The 23,958-nt window shown below is 53.7% G+C and overlaps 1 protein-coding gene across 3 annotated transcripts in view; it reads right to left on the bottom strand.

Moving 5' to 3' along the window:
• RAPGEF1 (Rap guanine nucleotide exchange factor 1) overlaps positions 1-22,397 on the bottom strand; it is a 53,097-nt gene extending 30,700 nt beyond the window's left edge. For all 3 annotated transcript variants that reach the window (XM_069943572.1, XM_069943571.1, XM_069943570.1), the window contains exon 1: positions 22,133-22,397. In XM_069943572.1, coding sequence (XP_069799673.1) covers positions 22,133-22,157 — 25 coding nt within the window. In that variant the 5' untranslated portion in view covers positions 22,158-22,397. The remainder of the gene's footprint in view (positions 1-22,132) is intronic.
• Between the last annotated feature and the right edge of the window lie 1,561 nt (positions 22,398-23,958).

A 23,958-nucleotide genomic window follows, 5' to 3' on the forward strand; every position in this document is an offset into this window, starting at 1 on the left:
AGCAACCTGGAGACTCCAGACAACCCCCCCCCCCCCCCCATAATACTGATATGTGAAGAGCTGCTGCAAGAGCTTCGCTCCATCAGTGGATACAACCATTCCAGCTCAGCTTCAATTCTATCCAAACTACATAACAGTACACTGGACAGGATACAAGGTATCACAGTATATACACAGACTGGGCAGGACACAATAAATCACAGTACCTACACAGACTGGACTAGATACAAGGTATCACAGTATCTACACAGACTGGACAGGATATAAGGTATCACAGTATCTACACAGACTGGACAGGATACAAGGTGTATCACAGTATCTACACAGGCTGGACTAGATCCAAGGTATCACAGTATCTACACAGGCTGGACTAGATCCAAGGTATCACAGAATCTACACAGACTGGACTAGATACAAGGTATCACAGTATCTACACAGACTGGACAGGATACAAGGTATCACAGCATCTACCCAGACTGGACAGGATACAAAGTATCAGAGTATCTACACAGACTGGACAGGATATAAGGTATCACAGTATCTACACAGACTGGACAGGATATAAGGTATCACAGTATCTACACAGTCTGGACAGGATACAAGGTGTATCACAGTATCTACACAGACTGGACAGGATATAAGGTATCACAGTATTTACACAGACTGGACTAGATCCATGTATCACAGCACGTGTGCACAGAGGGGCTATCCAGATTGGATACAATGTACAGTCATGGCCAAAAGTTTTGAGAATGACACAAATCACATTTTCCCATGATCTGCTGCACTCTGGTTTTTATGTGTTTGTCAGATGTTTTCACTCTCATACAACTTCTGCACCAAATCCTGACTGATAGCCGTCCATTCTTGCACAATCAATGCTTGCATTTTGTCAGAATTTGTTTTTTGTTTTTCCACCCGTCTCTTGATGATTGACCACAAGTTCTTAATGGGATTAAGATCTGGGGAGTTTCCAGGCCATGGACCCAAAATCTCTATGTTCTGTTCCCTGAGCCATTTAGTTATCACCTTTGCTTTATGGCAAGGTGCTCCATCATGCTGGAAAAGGCATTGTTGATCGCCAAATTGCTCTTGGACGGTTGGGAGAAGTTGCTCTTGGAGGACATTCTGGTACCATTCTTTATTCATGGCTGTGTTTTAGGTAAGACTGTGAGAGAGCCGATTCCATCGGCTGAGAAGCAACCCCACACATGAATGGTTTCAGGATGCCGGTTACAGTTGGCATGAGACAAGACTGGTGGTAGCGCTCACCTCGTCTTCTCCCAATAAGCTGTTTTCCAGATGTCCCAAACAATCGGAAAGGGGATTCATCAGAGACAATGACTTTCCCCCAGTCCTCAGCAGTCCACTCCCTGGACCTTTCCCCCAGTCCTCAGCAGTCCACTCCCAGGACCTTTCCCCAGTCCTCAGCAGTCCACTCCCTGGACCTTTCCCCCAGTCCTCAGCAGTCCACTCCCAGGACCTTTCCCCAGTCCTCAGCAGTCCGCTCCCTGGACCTTTCCCCCAGTTCTCAGCAGTCCGCTCCCTGGACCTTTCCCCCAGTTCTCAGCAGTCCGCTCCCTGGACCTTTCCCCCAGTCCTCAGCAGTCCGCTCCCTGGACCTTTCCCCAGTCCTCAGCAGTCCACTCCCTGGACCTTTCCCCCAGTCCTCAGCAGTCCACTCCCAGGACCTTTCCCCAGTCCTCAGCAGTCCGCTCCCTGGACCTTTCCCCCAGTTCTCAGCAGTCCGCTCCCTGGACCTTTCCCCCAGTTCTCAGCAGTCCGCTCCCTGGACCTTTCCCCCAGTCCTCAGCAGTCCACTCCCTGGACCTTTCCCCCAGTCCTCAGCAGTCCTCTCCCTATACCTTTTGCAGAATATCAGTCTGTCCCTGATGTGTTTCTGGAGAGAAGTGGCTTCTTTGCTGTCCTCCCTGAGACCAGGCCTTGCTCCAAGAGTCTCCGCAGTCTCACAGTGCACAGTGCAGATGCCCTCACACCTGCCTGCTGCCATTCCTGAGCAAGCTCTGCACTGCTGGTAGCCCCATCCTGCAGCTGAAACACTTTTTTTTTTTTTTTTTTTAAATACTTTATTCAAAATTTTCCACCATTTTACATATATCAAGAAAGTTCGTGGAGACAACCCTCCACTTCAGATATACAAAGGCACAGCACATTACACCTCTCAATGACAATTTCGTCACAGATCTTGACTGCATTCCCCATAATGTAGCAGGTGGAAAGCAACAGGTAAGTAGAACAGAAACAGTATAAAACTCCCCCCTCCCCCCCTCCCGCGGTCAGCTGATACACTTTTAAGAGACGTCCTGGCGTTTGCTGCTCTTTCTTAGGCGCCCTGGAGCCTTTTTGGCAACAATGGAACCTCTCTCCTTAAAGTTCTTGATAATGCGATAGATTGTTGACCGAGGTGCAATCTTTCTAGCTGCGATACTCTTCTCTGTTAGGCCATTTTTCTGCAGTGCAATGATGACTGCACGTGTTTCTTTAGAGATAACCATGGTTAACAGAAGAGAAACAATGATGCCAAGCACCAGTCTCCTTTTAAAGTGTCCAGTGATGTCATTCTTACTTAATCATGACAGATTGATCTCCAGCCCTGTCCTCATCAACACCCACACCTGTGTTAATGGAGCAATCACTGAAACAATGTTAGCTGCTCCCTATAAGGCAGGGCTGCAATCATGTTGAAATGTGTTTTGGGGGATAAAGTTCATTTTCTAGGCAAATATTGACTTTACAAGTAATTGCTGTTAAGCTGATCCTTCTTTATAACATTCTGGAGTATATGCACATTGCCATTTTAAAAACTGAAGCAGAAGACTTTGTAAAAATTAATATTTCAATCATTCTCATAACTTTTGGCCATGACTGTATCCCAGAATCTGTGCTCAAGGGGCAGGCTGGATTATAAACAATGTATCCCAGTATCTCTGCACAGGGGGGACTGTCCGGATTGGATACAATGTATCTCAGTATCTCTGCACAGGGGGACTGTCCGGATTGGATACAATGTATCTCAGTATCTCTGCACAGGGGGACTGTCCGGATTGGATACAATGTATCTCAGTATCTCTGCACAGGGGGACTGTCCGGATTGGATACAATGTATCCTAGTATCTGAGCACAGGGGACTGTCCGGATTGGATACAATGTATCACAGTATCAGAACAGGAGAGAGATCTGCCGACAGGTCTGAAATATCACATACAGCCCACAGACAGGAGAGGCGCTGTAATATCACATACAGCCCACAAACAGGAGAGGCGCTGTTTCGGAAAGGAAGCAGACACAGTTGTCACCTGATTCCCGCCCAAATTCACTACAGCAGTGATCTGCACCCTGCAAACTACAAGTCCCAGCATGCCCGGCAGCTGCAGCCCCTCATAGTCCCCATTACTAGGTTAGTGGTCACAGACTTAGGATGAGATGTCTCCGTGACGGCAGCGCTCATAGACCTCATGTCTCCTGCAATGACACAGCCGAACTCCTCGCACCTTCCATAAATATACAAGCAGCAGCATCTGGAGGGATGGGGGAGGGGGCGCTCACATCCACTGTATTCTGCACCATCGTCTATAACCTCGGCCTGCAGCACCATCTATACAGTCAGTGAAGAAAACAGGAACCAGCCCGGACCATGACCCTAGAGGAGGCCGTCACCATACACCCTATAAGGTTACAGGATGGGATGGGGGGGGGGGGGGGGTGTTCAACGGTTCAGGATCCTCATTCTCTAGAAGATAGTAGAAAGAGTGGCTATACAGAGCGTCTCTTGTACTGGAGGACCTGAACTGTCCTGTGTACATACATTACTGATCCTAAGTTACATGCTGTATTATACTCCAGAGCTACGCTCACTATTCTGCTGGTGGGGTCACTGTGTACATACATTACATTACTGATCCTGAGTTACATCCTGTATTATACCCCAGAGCTGCACTCACTATTCTGCTGGTGCGGTCACTGAACTGACAGCCCCCTGACAGCAGACGACCCATGATGCAATGTGATGGTATGGGGGAGCAGCTGCTGTGCAGGATGGGACGGCACTGAGTATGAGTAATGTTATGCAGCTTCTTGCAAGAAACCACAGCTAGAAATAGTCAGTGAGGAGTCGGAGGAGAGCGCAGCGGTGGCGACCACCCTATAACCTTCCATTAGTCCGGCATCCGCAGAAGAGATCCCCTATAACCTTCCAGTAGTCCGGCATTCCCAGTAGAGATCCCCTATAACCTTTCATTAGTCCGACATTCCTAGGAGAGATCCCCTATAACCTTCCATTAGTCCGGCATTCCCAGGAGGGATCCCCTATAACCTTCCATTAGTCCGGCATTCTCAGGAGAGATCCCCTATAACCTTCCATTAGTCCGGCATTCCCAGGAGAGATCCCCTATAACCTTCCAGTAGTCCGGCATTCCCAGAAGGGATCCCCTATAACCTTCCAGTAGTCCGGCATTCTCAGGAGAGATCCCCTATAACCTTCCATTAGTCCGGCATTCCCAGGAGGGATCCCCTATAACCTTCCATTAGTCCGGCATTCTCAGGAGAGATCCCCTATAACCTTCCATTAGTCCGGCATTCCCAGGAGAGATCCCCTATAACCTTCCAGTAGTCCGGCATTCCCAGAAGGGATCCCCTATAACCTTCCATTAGTCCGGCATTCTCAGGAGAGATCCCCTATAACCTTCCATTAGTCCGGCATTCCTAGGAGAGATCCCCTATAACCTTCCAGTAGTCCAGCATTCCCAGGAGGGATCCCCTATAACCTTCCATTAGTCCGGCATTCCCAGGAGAGATCCCCTATAACCTTCCAGTAGTCCAGCATTCCCAGGAGGGATCCCCTATAACCTCCCAGTAGTCCGGCATTCCCAGGAGGGATCCCCTATAACCTTCCATTAGTCCGGCATTCTCAGGAGAGATCCCCTATAACCTTCCATTAGTCCGACATTCCCAGGAGAGATCCCCTTTAACCTTCCATTAGTCCGACATTCCCAGGAGAGATCCCCTTTAACCTTCCATTAGTCCGACATTCCCAGGAGAGATCCCCTTTAACCTTCCAGTAGTCCGGCATTCCCAGGAGGGATCCCCTATAACCTTCCAGTAGTCCGGCATTCGCAGGAGGGATCCCCTATAACCTTCCAGTAGTCCGGCATTCGCAGGAGGGATCCCCTATAACCTTCCAGTAGTCCGGCGGATGACCAGCTATCACTCTACTTTGTCCGGTTCCCATTGATCCTGCAGATGCTTCTGTACAGAATTGATTAGTTTGGTCGGCATCTATTTCCTGCTGAGCAGACACAACTAATCGATCCCGCTCTGTGATAATGGAAGAGCGCACTACAACCCCCTCCCCCACCAATACTAAGGGGGCTGGGTAAAGCAAATATCACCTTGGAGCCCATGGTACAGTAAAAATCTCTGATCTCTGACCTTTGCTTTACTACATCCTGTGTTCTACGCCACTCACTCCCAGAGCTGCATTCACGATTCAGATGTCTGAACGCTTTGGTGATGAGCTGCTTTTTGGGAAATCTACTCTATTGACTTTACACTGTCTGATGCAAACATCTCCAGTCAAGTGCTCCGCAGACACTGAACCAGTAGGAGAGAGAGAGCTCAGAGCCAAGCGGTCACCAAACGTATGATGTCACGTGCTCCGCAGACACTGAACCAGTAGGAAAGAGAGCTCAGAGCCAAGCAGTCACCAAACGTATGATGTCACGTGCTCCGCAGACACTGAACCAGTAGGAAAGAGAGCTCAGAGCCAAGCAGTCACCAAACGTATGAGGTCATGTGCTCCGCAGACACTGAACCAGTAGGAAAGAGAGAGCTCAGAGCCAAGCGGTCACCAAACGTATGATGTCACGTGCTCCGCAGACACTGAACCAGTAGGAAAGAGAGCTCAGAGCCAAGCGATCACCAAACGTATGATATCACGTGGTCTGCAGACACTGAACTAGCGGGACAGCGACAGCTCAGAGCCAAGCGGTCACCAAACGTATGATGTCACGTGCTCCGCAGACACTGAACCAGTAGGAAAGAGAGCTCAGAGCCAAGCGGTCACCAAACGTATGATGTCACGTGGTCTGCAGACACTGAACTAGCGGGACAGCGACAGCTCAGAGCCAAGCAATCACCAGAACTGTATCTGTATTAAACAAGGGAGATATCAGTGATGCAGAGTTAGTGTGACCCTCTAACACTGTGGGTACAGTCACCCCCCAAGGCCTGTATCCGGGGACAGCGGATCTCACAGAGGAGATCCAGTATAGAGTCTTACATGCAATGCTTGATGGGAAACATGTACGCAAATTAATTCCCCTTCAAAAGAAAGCTGTTGTAGTGCAGCGTTTCCCGGCTGTGGCATCATATAAGAAACTTTGCAATATATCTTAGCAGATAAAAATGCCTGTCTCCACTTATCAGGCTTCTGAACGCATCATTTATTCATAATTTTGTACTTCCTGGTTCTGTTAAGCCACATGGGGTGTCACATGACTTCCTTTAGCCAGTCGGCTGCTGTAAATAAAATGCAGTTGGTGACCACAATTGGGGGAGCGGGATAATCCCCTGGGGGGCAGCCATGAGCCGAGCACAGAGGTTACTAACATGCTGTCCATGGCGACCTGAGTGAGTGCACCTGCCCGCCCCAAGCGCACTACCCCCACCCAGAATGCACCTGCCCCCCACACCCCGGCTGACTCAGTGTTGGAGGTAGAAGACGACCTTAAGAGACTACTGGGGAATGAACCTAGAAGGTTAAAATAGGGGGTACATGGGGGAGGGGCCACCGCTGTGACATCACAGGGGAGGGGCCACGGCTGTGCCATCAAAGGGGAGGGGCCACCGCTGTGACACTAGGGGAGGGGCCCCCCTGAGACTAGTAGGAGCCCAATGTTGTATCCCAACTGTGGCTATCGGTCAGCACCCTGGTATGTGGCGGAGCCGCAGCTGTGTAACATGGAGGGGGGGGGGGGGGGGGGCGACACATGTTCCCTGGCAGGGTGCACAGAACGCCCAGTTTATGGGTTTCCATGGAAACAGTTGGGGGGGAAGGGGGGGCGGAGTGACATCATCTATTCCAGCTGTGTGATTTGTAATAGCTGCGAGGCCCGGCGCGCTGGAATGCACGGAGCGGCCAAAGGTTTACACTAATGTATCAGTCTGCAGCGAGCTGCGTACAGAACACGGAGAGGGGCGGACGGCAGAGACAGGAGCCAATGGCCGACACAGCTGCCTGACCCAGAGGAGGATGGAAGATTTCCTGGAAGAAACTGCTGCCAGGTCACGGCCGCCCTGCACTTCACCATTCTGCAGAAGCTTTGTGTCATCGGCAGCAGTTTCCTGGAGGGACGTGTGTACATTTAAAGGGGAACTCCACCCTTGTTCTGTTCTATTGAGGTGACCAGAGTCTGACATAGTAAGGGGGCGGCCATACACATTACATACGGATTGCAGGATGATCCGAGTATGCTGGTCACAGATTACCATCCTTAACAAAACTACATGTCCCATCATGCACTGCCAGCTTGTGGCTCTCTGACTGATGCAGAACTACAATTCCCAGCATGCTGAAGAGGTTGGAAAACACTGCTCTGGACCAGGGACGGGGAACCTTCCGCCCTCCAGCTGTTGCTAAACTACAACTCCCATCATGCCTGGACAGCAGAAGGTTTCTAACCCTGCTCTAGATTGCCTCTGGCTGGCTATGCATGATAGGAGTTGTAGTTCTGAAACCTAGCTACCTTCCGTCCCCCCTTGATGGGTTAGGATCTGTGGCCCCTGCATGTGGGGTCGGCCGGCTGCAGATTGGTGGACGTTCCCTTACAGGGTTAAATACGTCCAGGGACGTGATTAATCCTGCGGGATCCTCCGCATTCTCATAATTATCAGCCACCGGTCTAATGAGACAAGAGTCTCGTCAGGAGCCAGCGGAGCGGAGGAGGATCGGGGCCCCGGGGCCCCCTATTATCACTAATGATGAAGTGATGCAGAGAATGGAGGAGCAGACAATGAGGAGGGGGACCGGGTAATGGCCGCCACCAGCACAACAAACACCAGAGGGGGCGGCAGAGGTCACAGGCCGGGCACACACCACCCTCCCCCTCTCTGTTATACCGGTGATGGCGGCAGCCGCTCCAAGGCCAATGTCACCGGCAGCATCACCAGTTCTGGAGATTAGTACACCACATCTTCTCTCATCTGAGAGTGTGATACAACAACGGCCGCCTCCCAGGAGCAGGCCCAGACGGCACGCACAGCTCCCTAGTGATGGTACAAGGAGGGGGATCATTATAATCCAATAATCAATATCAGACACAGAACAGTGAAGGCGGCTGCAGAGGATTGTCACCTGCTGCAACGTCCTGGCCGACCCTGGAGACCTTCGGGGGACCACAACCACACAGAGAGGATCAACTACTGAGGCCAGCAACGGCCAGCACACGGCCCACATTATCCTAGCCAGCACTGGAGACCTCCGGGGAACCACAGAGAGGATCAGTACAACTACTGAGGCCAGCAACGGCCCCGCACACGGCCCACATTATCCTAGCCAGCTCTGGAGATCTCCGGGGGACCACAGAGAGGATCAGCACAACTACTGAGGCCAGCAACGGCCCCGCACACGGCCCACATTATCCTAGCCAGCTCTGGAGACCTCCGGGGAACCACAGAGAGGATCAGCACAAGTACTGAGGCCAGCAACGGCCCCGCACACGGCCCACATTATCCTAGCCAGCTCTGGAGACACTACAATCCTAATAAATTTCCAGGGACCAGGACGGGACTGCAACGGCACAGTGTGACCATAAAAAGCGAGGATCACTACAAGTACAGATCTCACATAGGAAATGACCAACTATACACACAAGCACCAGGCCTCTGTCTGCATCATTGTATATGGGAGGAAGCATCACAACTACTGCCCCCTGTATATGGGAGGAAGCATCACAACTACTGCTCCCTGTATAGAGGAGGAAGCATCACAACTACTGCCCCCTGTATATGGGAGGAAGCATCACAACTACTGCCCCCTGTATATGGGAGGAAGCATCACAACTACTGCTCCCTGTATAGAGGAGGAAGCATCACAACTACTGCCCCCTGTATATGGGAGGAAGCATCACAACTACTGCCCCCTGTATATGGGAGGAAGCATCACAACTACTGCCCCCTGTATATGGGAGGAAGCATCACAACTACTGCCCCCTGTATATGGGAGGAAGCATCACAACTACTGCTCCCTGTATATGGGAGGAAGCATCACAACTACTGCCCCCTGTATATGGGAGGAAGCATCACAACTACTGCTCCCTGTATATGGGAGGAAGCATCACAACTACTGCCACCTGTATATGGGAGGAAGCATCACAACTACTGCTCCCTGTATATGGGAGGAAGCATCACAACTACTGCTCCCTGTATATGGGAGGAAGCATCACAACTACTGCCACCTGTATATGGGAGGAAGCATCACAACTACTGCCCCCTGTATATGGGAGGAAGCACCACAACTACTGCTCCCTGTATATGGGAGGAAGCATCACAACTACTGCTCCCTGTATATGGGAGGAAGCATCACAACTACTGCCCCCTGTATATGGGAGGAAGCATCACAACTACTGCCACCTGTATATGGGAGGAAGCATCACAACTACTGCCCCCTGTATAGAGGAGGAAGCACCACAACTACTGCTCCCTGTATATGGGAGGAAGCATCACAACTACTGCCCCCTGTATATGGGAGGAAGCATCACAACTACTGCCCCCTGTATATGGGAGGAAGCATCACAACTACTGCTCCCTGTATAGAGGAGGAAGCATCACAACTACTGCCCCCTGTATATGGGAGGAAGCATCACAACTACTGCCACCTGTATATGGGAGGAAGCATCACAACTACTGCCCCCTGTATATGGGAGGAAGCATCACAACTACTGCTCCCTGTATATGGGAGGAAGCATCACAACTACTGCCCCCTGTATATGGGAGGAAGCATCACAACTACTGCCCCCTGTATATGGGAGGAAGCATCACAACTACTGCTCCCTGTATATGGGAGGAAGCATCACAACTACTGCCTCCTGTATATGGGAGGAAGCATCACAACTACTGCCCCCTGTATAGAGGAGGAAGCATCACAACTACTGCCCCCTGTATATAGGAGGAAGCATCACAACTACTGCCCCCTGTATAGAGGAGGAAGCACCACAACTACTGCCCCCTGTATATGGGAGGAAGCATCACAACTACTGCCACCTGTATATGGGAGGAAGCATCACAACTACTGCCACCTGTATATGGGAGGAAGCATCACAACTACTGCCCCCTGTATAGAGGAGGAAGCATCACAACTACTGCCCCCTGTATATGGGAGGAAGCACCACAACTACTGCTCCCTGTATATGGGAGGAAGCATCACAACTACTGCCCCCTGTATATGGGAGGAAGCATCACAACTACTGCCTCCTGTATATGGGAGGAAGCATCACAACTACTGCTCCCTGTATATGGGAGGAAGCATCACAACTACTGCCCCCTGTATATGGGAGGAAGCATCACAACTACTGCCTCCTGTATATGGGAGGAAGCATCACAACTACTGCTCCCTGTATATGGGAGGAAGCATCACAACTACTGCCCCCTGTATATGGGAGGAAGCATCACAACTACTGCCTCCTGTATATGGGAGGAAGCATCACAACTACTGCCCCCTGTATATGGGAGGAAACACCACAACTACTGCCCCCTGTATATGGGAGGAAGCATCACAACTACTGCCCCCTGTATAGAGGAGGAAGCACCACAACTACTGCTCCCTGTATATGGGAGGAAGCATCACAACTACTGCTCCCTGTATATGGGAGGAAGCATCACAACTACTGCCCCCTGTATATGGGAGGAAGCATCACAACTACTGCTCCATGTATAGAGGAGGAAGCATCGCAACTACTGCTCCCTGTATATGGGAGGAAGCATCACAACTACTGCTCCCTGTATATGGGAGGAAGCATCACAACTACTGCCCCCTGTATATGGGAGGAAGCATCACAACTACTGCCCCCTGTATATGGGAGGAAGCATCACAACTACTGCCCCCTGTATATGGGAGGAAGCATCACAACTACTGCTCCCTGTATATGGGAGGAAGCATCACAACTACTGCTCCCTGTATAGAGGAGGAAGCATCACAACTACTGCCCCCTGTATATGGGAGGAAGCATCACAACTACTGCTCCCTGTATAGAGGAGGAAGCATCACAACTACTGCCCCCTGTATAGAGGAGGAAGCATCACAACTACTGCCCCCTGTATATGGGAGGAAGCATCACAACTACTGCTCCCTGTATAGAGGAGGAAGCATCACAACTACTGCCCCCTGTATATGGGAGGAAGCATCACAACTACTGCCCCCTGTATATGGGAGGAAGCATCACAACTACTGCCCCCTGTATGTGGGAGGAAGCACCACAACTACTGCCCCCTGTATATGGGAGGAAGCATCACAACTACTGCCCCCTGTATATGGGAGGAAGCATCACAACTACTGCTCCCTGTATATGGGAGGAAGCATCACAACTACTGCCCCCTGTATATGGGAGGAAGCATCACAACTACTGCTCCCTGTATATGGGAGGAAGCATCACAACTACTGTCCCCTGTATATGGGAGGAAGCACCACAACTACTGCTCCCTGTATATGGGAGGAAGCATCACAACTACTGCCCCCTGTATATGGGAGGAAGCATCACAACTACTGCTCCCTGTATATGGGAGGAAGCATCACAACTACTGCCCCCTGTATATGGGAGGAAGCATCACAACTACTGTCCCCTGTATATGGGAGGAAGCACCACAACTACTGCCCCCTGTATATGGGAGGAAGCATCACAACTACTGCTCCCTGTATAGAGGAGGAAGCATCGCAACTACTGCTCTCTGTATATGGGAGGAAGCATCACAACTACTGCTCCCTGTATATGGGAGGAAGCATCACAACTACTGCCCCCTGTATATGGGAGGAAGCATCACAACTACTGCCCCCTGTATATGGGAGGAAGCATCACAACTACTGCCCCCTGTATATGGGAGGAAGCATCACAACTACTGCTCCCTGTATATGGGAGGAAGCATCACAACTACTGCCCCCTGTATATGGGAGGAAGCATCACAACTACTGCTCCCTGTATAGAGGAGGAAGCATCACAACTACTGCCCCCTGTATATGGGAGGAAGCATCACAACTACTGCTCCCTGTATAGAGGAGGAAGCATCACAACTACTGCCCCCTGTATAGAGGAGGAAGCATCACAACTACTGCCCCCTGTATATGGGAGGAAGCATCACAACTACTGCTCCCTGTATAGAGGAGGAAGCATCACAACTACTGCCCCCTGTATATGGGAGGAAGCATCACAACTACTGCCCCCTGTATATGGGAGGAAGCATCACAACTACTGCCCCCTGTATGTGGGAGGAAGCACCACAACTACTGCCCCCTGTATATGGGAGGAAGCATCACAACTACTGTCCCCTGTATATGGGAGGAAGCATCACAACTACTGTCCCCTGTATATGGGAGGAAGCACCACAACTACTGCTCCCTGTATATGGGAGGAAGCATCACAACTACTGTCCCCTGTATATGGGAGGAAGCACCACAACTACTGCTCCCTGTATATGGGAGGAAGCATCACAACTACTGCCCCCTGTATATGGGAGGAAGCATCACAACTACTGCTCCCTGTATATGGGAGGAAGCATCACAACTACTGCCCCCTGTATATGGGAGGAAGCACGACAACTACTGCCCCCTGTATATGGGAGGAAGCATCACAACTACTGCTCCCTGTATATGGGAGGAAGCACCACAACTACTGCTCCCTGTATATGGGAGGAAGCACCACAACTACTGCTTCCTGTATATGGGAGGAAGCATCACAACTACTGCCCCCTGTATATGGGAGGAAGCATCACAACTACTGCCCCCTGTATATGGGAGGAAGCATCACAACTACTGCTCCCTGTATATGGGAGGAAGCATCACAACTACTGCCCCCTGTATATGGGAGGAAGCATCACAACTACTGTCCCCTGTATAGAGGAGGAAGCATCACAACTACTGCCCCCTGTATATGGGAGGAAGCATCACAACTACTGCCCCCTGTATATGGGAGGAAGCATCACAACTACTGCTCCCTGTATATGGGAGGAAGCATCACAACTACTGCCCCCTGTATATGGGAGGAAGCATCACAACTACTGCTTCCTGTATATGGGAGGAAGCATCACAACTACTGCCCCCTGTATAGAGGAGGAAGCACCACAACTACTGCCCCCTGTATAGAGGAGGAAGCACCACAACTACTGCCCCCTGTATATGGGAGGAAGCATCACAACTACTGCTCCCTGTATATGGGAGGAAGCACCACAACTACTGCCCCCTGTATATGGGAGGAAGCATCACAACTACTGCCCCCTGTATATGGGAGGAAGCACCACAACTACTGCCCCCTGTATATGGGAGGAAGCATCACAACTACTGCCCCCTGTATAGAGGAGGAAGCATCACAACTACTGCCCCCTGTATATGGGAGGAAGCATCACAACTACTGAGCACTGACCCACCCCCCCCCCGTCCCGTATATCCTCATCTCTACTGCTCCACCTGCACATGAGGGAGGGAGGATGTGATGATGATGATGGTAGTACCCTCACACATGGCAGTGGTAATACACTTGGCTTATGTCACGTGAGACTTAAGACTCATTAAAGAAAGAGCTCTGTGGTCCCTGGGGGCCCCTTAAGGTAATTTCCCAGGGGGCCTCCTCCTCTCATTAACATGTGGGGTCTCGGGGGAAGAAGGCCGCAGGTGGTGTGTGTGTAAGGGGGAGCGATCATAATCCCAGTAGGCTCGCACGGCTGTTAACTCTTAGGTTGTGTAGTGGCTGCTATATTGTTCTCCAATGTCCACTAATCTAGAACTCCTGCTAATCTGACAATGGGGCGGAGCCATCATTACTATATACAGCTGAAGCAGGGAGTCCGGTTTGGTGACCGATGTCCTCGTCGTTCCGGTCATTTATGACAAACGCTACAAATATAACCCTGGGATCGGCTCCCTGCAAGCTGCGGAGTGACTAGAGACGTGACTCATTGTGACAGCTGGATGTGTCCGCGGTGAGCTGGCACCCCAATATCTGCACCCACTCATCTCAGGTCATCACAGGGTGGAGGCGGACACAGATCCCTGAGCGACGTTTCACAGCACGGCCATCGCCGCAATGAAGAGAATTACAGGCGACAAAACTTCTGATGGGGAAATTACAGAGAATAAATCACAAGCTGCAATTACCAGCTGTGATATAGCAGAGCCGCGACGCAGCAGAGCCGGGGCCCGCCACGCGACGCAGCAGAGACGGGGCCCGCCACGCGACGCAGCAGAGACGGGGCCCGCCACGCGACGCAGCAGAGACGGGGCCCGCCACGCGACGCAGCAGAGACGGGGCCCGCCACGCGACGCAGCAGAGACGGGGCCCGCCACGCGACGCAGCAGAGACGGGGCCCGCCACGCGACGCAGCAGAGACGGGGCCCGCCACGCGACGCAGCAGAGACGGGGCCCGCCACGCGACGCAGCAGAGACGGGGCCCGCCACGCGACGCAGCAGAGACGGGGCCCGCCACACGACGCTCCTCTTATAACGCTCCAGCACTGATATATCCTCCTATTACATCATATGTGACTGATATCAGCCGCTCCTCTTATAACGCTCCAGCACTGATATAACCTCCTATTACATCATATGTGACTGATATCAGCCGCTCCTCTTATAACGCTCCAGTACTGATATAACCTCCAGATATTACATCATATGTGACTGATATCAGCCGCTCCTCTTATAACGCTCTAGTACTGATATAACCTCCTATTACATCATATGTGACTGATATCAGCCGCTCCTCTTATAACGCTCCAGTACTGATATAACCTCCAGACATTACATCATATGTGACTGATATCAGCCGCTCCTCTTATAACGCTCTAGTACTGATATAACCTCCTATTACATCATATGTGACTGATATCAGCCGCTCCTCTTATAACGCTCCAGCACTGATATAACCTCCTATTACATCATATGTGACTGATATCAGCCGCTCCTCTTATAACGCTCCAGTACTGATATAACCTCCAGATATTACATCATATGTGACTGATACCAGCCGCTCCTCTTATAACGCTCCAGCACTGATATATCCTCCTATTACATCATATGTGACTGATATCAGCGGCTCCTCTTATATCGCTCCAGTACTGATATATCCTCCTATTACATCATATATGACTGATATCAGCCGCTCCTCTTATAACGCTCCAGTACTGATATAACCTCCAGATATTACATCATATGTGACTTACATCAGCCGCTCCTCTTATAACGCTCCAGTACTGATATAACCTCCTATTACATCATATGTGACTGATACCAGCCGCTCCTCTTATAACGCTCCAGCACTGATATATCCTCCTATTACATCATATGTGACTGATATCAGCGGCTCCTCTTATATCGCTCCAGTACTGATATATCCTCCTATTACATAATATGTGACTGATATCAGCCGCTCCTCTTATAACGCTCCAGCACTGATATATCCTCCAGATATTACATCATATGTGACTTACATCAGCCGCTCCTCTTATAACGCTCCAGTAATGATATAACCTCCTATTACATATGTGACTGATATCAGCCGCTCCTCTTATAACGCTCCAGCACTGATATATCCTCCAGATATTACATCATATGTGACTTACATCAGCCGCTCCTCTTATAACGCTCCAGTAATGATATAACCTCCTATTACATATGTGACTGACATCAGCCGCTCCTCTTATAACGCTCCAGCGCTATTATAAGTTGCAGACACCAGAGTGGTAGCTCGCTGTGATGAGGGTGAAGAACGGGTTTCCTCTCCTCTGGTTTCTCTCCTGACCTCAGATTACAGCGGCTTCCTAAAGAAAAACATCCTGGCAGATAACGGCAGAGCTCAGAGCAGGCGGGGTGGGGGACGTGTGGTCCAGAGCAGTCGGCGGTCTTATTACTTCACATAAAAGCTTCCAACCGCCCTCTATAAGAAGAGAGGTCATAAATCCACAGATCTTTTATGGCTCCTCTACATCTGACCTGATAACATAGTACTCTTGAACCAGGAAGCTCTGGATGAGCAGACCGGGTGACCCCTCCTGCTGGACGAGCAGACCCGGTGACCCCTCCTGCTGGACGAGCAGACCCGGTGACCCCTCCTGCTGGACGAGCAGACCCGGTGACCCCTCCTGCTGGACGAGCAGACCCGGTGACCCCTCCTGCTGGACGAGCAGACCCGGTGACCCCTCCTGCTGGACGAGCAGACCCGGTGACCCCTCCTGCTGGACGAGCAGACCCGGTGACCCCTCCTGCTGGACGAGCAGACCCGGTGACCCCTCCTGCTGGACGAGCAGACCCGGTGACCCCTCCTGCTGGACGAGCAGACCCGGTGACCCCTCCTGCTGGGCGAGCAGACCCGGTGACCCCTCCTGCTGGGCGAGCAGACCCGGTGACCCCTCCTGCTGGACGAGCAGACCCGGTGACCCCTCCTGCTGGACGAGCAGACCCGGTGACCCCTCCTGCTGGACGAGCAGACCCGGTGACCCCTCCTGCTGGGGTTATCTGGTGATGTCTGGACGCCTCTGGTCCTTCTATCCAGCTCTGGGTGATAAGGAGGGAGCCAGGAATCAGAGTCCCCGGGGGAGGGGGGTCACCACCATAACATGTGTCCGTCCGCTCTCCTGTATACCATCATCTACTACACCAGTGACCCCCAGCATGTGGCTGCCCAGCTATGCACTACAACTCCCAGCATACCCCAGCAACCTGTCACTATAACTGCAGCATCTATAGCGTTTCCCAACTTGTGGTTCCACAGATGTTTAATAAAAACTACAACTCCCAGCATCCCCTGGAGGTCTTCTCTAGATCCTGCAGCAGAGTTGTAGTCCTGCAGAGATGGGACACAGCTGGAGCTGCAATTTGGGGATCAGGACTCTAAATCAGAGACAGGGGACCTTCAGCCCTCCAGCGGTTGCAAAACTACATTTCCCATCATGCCTGGACAGAAGCCGGAGGGCGGAAGGTTCCCCATCCCTGATCTAGATGCTGCAGCCAAACATGGCCAGGCATGCTGGGAGTTGTAGTGAGTGACGACAGGAAGCCATAACACATTCTCCTGTCACAATGGAAAGAGGGAAGAGACAAAACATTACAGCTCCTTCCAGTGATGGAGTGTATCCAATGCCGGAGCGTATCTAAGCTTCCATTCATGAGGCGCACAACCTGTGATGTCACCTAACCGGGGGTGGGGGAGGATGATGGAAACCAAAGACCCGGCTGGATAAGAAGGAAGTGCGACCGCTGCCAACTCCACCGCCGGATAATCTCAGCGCCGGCATTTCCTCTCTCACAGACGACTCCACAAAACCACTTAAAGGGGAACTCCGGCAAAATGTTTCTGCTTTTAAATCAACTAGTGTCAAAGTTATACACATATGTAATTTACTTCTATTTCTCCAGTCTTCCAGTACTTATCAGCTGCTGTATGTCCTGCAGGAAGTGGTGTATTCTCTCCAGTCTGACACAGTGCTCTCTGCTGCCACCTCTGTCCATGTCAGGAACTGTCCAGAGCAGCAGCAAATCCCCATAGAAAACCTCTCCTGCTCTGGATAGTTCCTGACATGGACAGAGGTGGCAGCAGAGAGCACTGTGTCAGACTGGAAAGAATACACCACTTCCTGCAGGACATACAGCAGTTGATAAGTACTGGAAGACTTGAGATTATTAAATAGAAATAAATTACATGTGTATAACTTTCTGACAACAGCTGATTTGAAAGAAAAAAAATGTAATTGGAGTCCCCCTTTAAAGCCGTACAGACAAGTCACCAAGTCCACCAGCCTATCCGATCACAGGAAAGCCAGGTGTCAATCAACATGGCCGCCATTACAGCCCTCATCTTCAGCTTTTCCAGATACTGATATAAGGAGGAGGTCACCATCTCTGCGTCTGACAACAGAGGACAATAGACATGATGGGACGAGCTTTGGGTCTGGTCCTGGGGGTGAGGGGGAGCGACCAGGATGGCTGACTGCAGCGGCGGCCGTGTTTGCCCATCACCACCAGCACGTCCGCAGAGTCGCTGTCACGTGCTAACATCTGGAGGCCATGAGGTACACATGAGCGGGGACTACACATCCCAGCAGGGACACTCACATGGAGATCACATAGAACTTTTCCTCTCATGTTGCATCAAAGTGGGAAAATTAAGAGATTGCTCCATATTCACTTATAGTCAGGCTGAAATCCTCTGTGCTGCTGTGGACTTTGCTCCTTCCTCTACAACGTACAGCCTGTGACCTCCTACAAGATCAGCAAGCTCCTCTTCTGAAATCCTCTGTGCTGCTGTGGACGTTGCACTATGAAACACTTTGCCTGAAATCCTCTGTGCTGCTCCGGCTCTTATAGACCCTCAGTTTTAGACTCCTGAATAAGCTGTGAACAATGTTAATGGGTGAGCGTGTGATGTCACCTCCGCAGACGTTCTCCGCGCCCCGGGGTGATCCCCTCATTCCTCCCTGGAGACGTCATCGACATCTGACACATCGGGAGACGCTGCTGGAGCTTCGTGTTCTTTATGGAACCGGCCCTTTAATATTATATCACCATCTACCGCGTTTCCAGCATTAAGAACCGGGGCTGACCACAGACCGCAACGACCACCAGACGGGCAGGAGGGCGCCAAAGAGCACCCACTGTACCATCACGTCTACAAAGAGCTCTGTCCACACAGCAACCAGAGGCTGTGTACCCCTCCACCAGCAATCCCATCATATACTGGGAACCACATCCTGCAGGTTATACTGGGTGACAACAAACGCTGACACTCACCCTGACCCAACACACTAACGGGAACAACAAGTAACACAACATCAGCTGAAAACACCTGTAGCGGACCCTCAGCTGTGAGCGGCACCTGTAGCGGACCCTCAGCTGTGAGCGGCACCGGTAGCGGACCCTCAGCTGTGAGCGGCACCGGTAGCGGACCCTCAGCTGTGAGCGGCACAGGTAGCGGACCCTCAGCTGTGAGCGGCACAGGTAGCGGACCCTCAGCTGTGAGCGGCACCGGTAGCGGACCCTCAGCTGTGAGCGGCACCGGTAGCGGACCCTCAGCTGTGAGCGGCACAGGTAGCGGACCCTCAGCTGTGAGCGGCACAGGTAGCGGACCCTCAGCTGTGAGCGGCACCGGTAGCGGACCCTCAGCTGTGAGCGGCACCGGTAGCGGACCCTCAGCTGTGAGCGGCACCGGTAGCGGACCCTCAGCTGTGAGCGGCACCGGTAGCGGACCCTCAGCTGTGAGCGGCACCTGTAGCGGACCCTCAGCTGTGAGCGGCATCGGTAGCGGACCCTCAGCTGTGAGCGGCACCGGTAGCGGACCCTCAGCTGTGAGCGGCACCTGTAGCGGACCCTCAGCTGTGAGCGGCATCGGTAGCGGACCCTCAGCTGTGAGCGGCACCGGTAGCGGACCCTCAGCTGTGAGCGGCACAGGTAGCGGACCCTCAGCTGTGAGCGGCACCTGTAGCGGACCCTCAGCTGTGAACGGCATCGGTAGCGGACCCTCAGCTGTCAGCGGCACAGGTAGCGGACCCTCAGCTGTGAGCGGCACCGGTAGCGGACCCTCAGCTGTGAGCGGCATCGGTAGCGGACCCTCAGCTGTGAGCGGCACAGGTAGCGGACCCTCAGCTGTGAGCGGCACAGGTAGCGGACCCTCAGCTGTGAGCGGCATCGGTAGCGGACCCTCAGCTGTGAGCGGCACCGGTAGCGGACCCTCAGCTGTGAGCGGCACAGGTAGCGGACCCTCAGCTGTGAGCGGCATCGGTAGCGGACCCTCAGCTGTGAGCGGCACCGGTAGCGGACCCTCAGCTGTGAGCGGCACCGGTAGCGGACCCTCAGCTGTGAGCGGCACCGGTAGCGGACCCTCAGCTGTGAGCGGCACCGGTAGCGGACCCTCAGCTGTGAGCGGCACCGGTAGCGGACCCTCAGCTGTGAGCGGCACAGGTAGCGGACCCTCAGCTGTGAGCGGCACCGGTAGCGGACCCTCAGCTGTGAGCGGCATCGGTAGCGGACCCTCAGCTGTGAGCGGCACAGGTAGCGGACCCTCAGCTGTGAGCAGTATTGCAGCAATTTGTGTAGAAGTGATAAATAATACAAGAGAAGTACATGAGAACATCTCATTACATGGGGGCACCCCGTCACAGGGACCCCCAAACACAGCACAACTGGGTGTCTGGGTGGGGGGAGACCTTAACGTAATAACAGGATAAACTCTGGGGAAATGGGAGGATTGTGGGGATCAGAACTCTGTAAGGGACCACAAAGATTTGCTGCATCACATGACCAAATTGCCCCCCCCCCCAAAAAAAAAACCTGCAGATACACTCAGCCCCTATACTGCTGTATATTCTCACACCATTCTAGATTCTAGCCCCTCTGGTGCCCCCTATACTGCATCTACATCAATTGCCCCCTCTCCCCCCCCCCCAGTATTGCCCCCCACCTCTCCCCCCGGTATTGCCCCCCCTCCTCTCCCCCCGGTATTGCCCCCCCTCCCGGTATTGCCCCCCTCCCTCTACCCCCGGTATTGCCCCCCCCCTCCCGGTATTGCCTCCTTCCTTTCTCCCCCTCCTCTCCCCCCGGCTTTGCCCCCTCCCGGCATTGCCCCCCCTCCTCGTACTGCCCCCTCCCGGTATTGCCCCCCTCCTCTCCCCCCGGTATTGCCCCCCCCCCTCCTCCTCCTCTCTCCCCTCGGTATTGCCCCCTCCTCCTCCTCCTCTCTCCCCCCCGGTATTGCCCCCCCCTCCTCCTCCTCCTCTTTCCCCTCGGTATTGCCCCCCCCTCCCCCTCCTCTTTCCCCCCGGTATTGCCCCCCCCCCCCTCCTCCTCTCTCCCCCCGGTATTGCCCCCCCCCCTCCTCCTCTCTCCCCCCGGTATTGCCCCCCCCCTCCTCCTCCTCCTCTCTCCCCCCGGTATTGCCCCCCCCCCCCATCTCCTCTCTCCCCCCGGTATTTCCCCCCCCCCCTCCTCCTCGGTATTGCCCCCCCCTCCTCCTCTCTCCCCCCGGTATTGCCCCCCCCTCCTCCTCTCCCCCCCCCCGGTATTGCCCCCCCTCCCGGTATTGCCCCCCCTCCCGGTATTGCCCCCCCCCTCCTCTCCCCCCGGTATTGGCCCCCCCTCCTCTCCCCCCGGTATTGTCCCCCCTCCCGGTATTGCCCCCCTCCCTCTACCCCCGGTATTGCCCCCCCTCCCGGTATTGCCCCCCTCCCTCTACCCCCGGTATTGCCCCCCTCCCTCTACCCCCGGTATTGCCCCCCCCTCCCATTATTGCCCTCCCTCCTATCCCCCCGGTATTGCCTCCCCTCCAGATATTGCCCCCCTCCTCTCCCCCCCCCTCCTGGTATTGCCTCCTTCCTTTCTCCCCCCGGCTTTGCCCCCCCCTCCTCGTATTGCCCCCTCCCGGCATTGCCCCCCCTCCTCGTATTGCCCCCCTCCTCCTCCTCTCTCCCCCCGGTATTGCCCCCCCTCCTCCTCCTCCTCTCTCCCCCCGGTATTGCCCCCCCTCCTCCTCCTCTCTCCCCCCGGTATTGCCCCCCCTCCTCCTCCTCCTCTCTCCCCCCGGTATTGCCCCCCCCCTCCTCCTCCTCTCTCTCCCCGGTATTGCCCCCCTCCTCTCTCCCCCCGGTATTGCCCCTCTCCCCCTCCTCCTCTCCCCCCGGTATTGCCCCCCCTCCTCCTCTCCCCCCGGTATTGCCCCCCTCCTCCTCTCCCCCCGGTATTGCCCCCCTCCTCCTCTCCCCCCGGTATTGCCCCCCTCCTCCTCTCCCCCCGGTATTGCCCCCCTCCTCCTCTCCCCCCGGTATTGCCCCCCTCCTCCTCTCCCCCCGGCCTGCGCTGTCACTGAGGCCTGAGTAGAATGTGTGCCCCGGGGCTGCAGGGAGCGGCCTCCTCCTCCTCCTCCCCGTTACCTGCTTTCTCTATTCTCCCGGACATGTCCGCTGCTCACAGGCCGCTCGCCGGGGACCCGGCCGCGCTCTCCGGTACCGTCTGTCCGGGCTCCGGGGTGGGAAGGCCCCGGTGCTTGTCCCTCCAGATTCCCGGCCTACACCAACCACAGCGGCCTCATGTCCCGGGCTCCGGCGCTCAAATCCGACCGGTGAGAAGCTCCGAGTCCTCCGAATCCTCCGCCGCCACCGCCGCTCTGCCTCCTGCTGTGAGGAGAGAACCCGGCGCCGCCTCCTGCTGCCTGACTGTGGCACAGCGGCCCCCAGCGGCCACACCCGGAACTGCAGCCGAGAGGAGCACCAGCGCCTACACCCAGCAGCCCCATGTAATAAGGGAGCAGCCCCGTGTACATACAGCAACCCTGTGTACACCCAGCAGCCCCATGTAATAAGGGAGCAGCCCTGTGTACATCCAGCAGCCCCGTGTAATAAGGGAGCAGCCCCATGTACATCCAGCAGCCCCGTGTAATAAGGGAGCAGCCCCGTGTACACCCAGCAGCCCCGTGTACATACAGCAGCCCTGTGTACATCCAGCAGCCCTGTGTACATACAGCAACCCTGTGTACATCCAGCAGCCCCATGTAATAAGGGAGCAGCCCTGTGTACATCCAGCAGCCCCATGTAATAAGGGAGCAGCCCCGTCTACATCCAGCAGCCCCATGTAATAAGGGAGCAGCGCCCTCTACATCCAGCAGCCCCGTGCACATACAGCAGCCCCATGTAATAAAGGAGCAGCCCCGTCTACATCCAGCAGCCCCATGTAATAAGGGAGCAGCGCCCTCTACATCCAGCAGCCCCGTGCACATACAGCAGCCCCATGTAATAAAGGAGCAGCCCCGTCTACATCCAGCAGCCCCATGTAATAAGGAAGCAGCCCCGTGCACATACAGCAGCCCCATGTAATAAGGGAGCAGCCCCATGTAATAAGGGAGCAGCCCTGTGTACATCCAGCAGCCCCATGTAATAAGGAAGCAGCCCTGTGTAATAAGGGAGCAGCCCCATGTACATCCAGCAGCCCCGTGTAATAAGGGAGCAGCCCCATGTACATCCAGCAGCCCCGTGTAATAAGACAGCAGCCCCATGTAATAAAGGAGCAGCCCCATGTAATAAGGGAGCAGCCCTGTGTACATCCAGCAGCCCCATGTAATAAGGGAGCAGCCCCGTGTAATAAGGGAGCAGCCCCGTCTACATCCAGCAGCCCCATGTAATAAGGGAGCAGCCCCGTGTAATAAGGAAGTAGCTCCATGTAATAAGGGAGCAGCCCCGTCTACATCCAGCAGCCCCATGTAATAAGGGAGCAGCCCCGTCTACATCCAGCAGCCCCATGTAATAAGGGAGCAGCGCCCTCTACATCCAGCAGCCCCATGTAATGAGGGAGCAGCCCCGTGTACATACAGCAGCCCCATGTAATAAGGGAGAAGCCCCATGTAATAAGGGAGCAGCCCTGAGTACATCCAGCAGCCCCATGTAATAAGGGAGCAGCCCAGTCTACATCCAGCAGCCCCATGTAATAAGGGAGCAGCCCCATGCACATACAGCAGCCCCATGTAATAAGGGAGCAGCCCCATGTAATAAGGGAGAAGCCCTGTGTACATCCAGCAGCCCCATGTAATAAGGAAGCAGTCCCGTGTAATAAGGGAGAAGCCCCATGTACATCCAGCAGCCCCATGTAATAAGGGAGAAGCCCCGAGCACATCCAGCAGCCCTAGGTAATAAGGGAGCAGCCCCGGGTACATACAGCAGCCCCATGTAATAAGGGAGCAGCCCCATGTAATAAGTGAGCAGCCCTG

This window comes from Dendropsophus ebraccatus, chromosome 10 (genome assembly GCF_027789765.1).
Source record: "Dendropsophus ebraccatus isolate aDenEbr1 chromosome 10, aDenEbr1.pat, whole genome shotgun sequence".
Classification (NCBI taxonomy): Eukaryota; Metazoa; Chordata; class Amphibia; order Anura; family Hylidae; genus Dendropsophus; species Dendropsophus ebraccatus.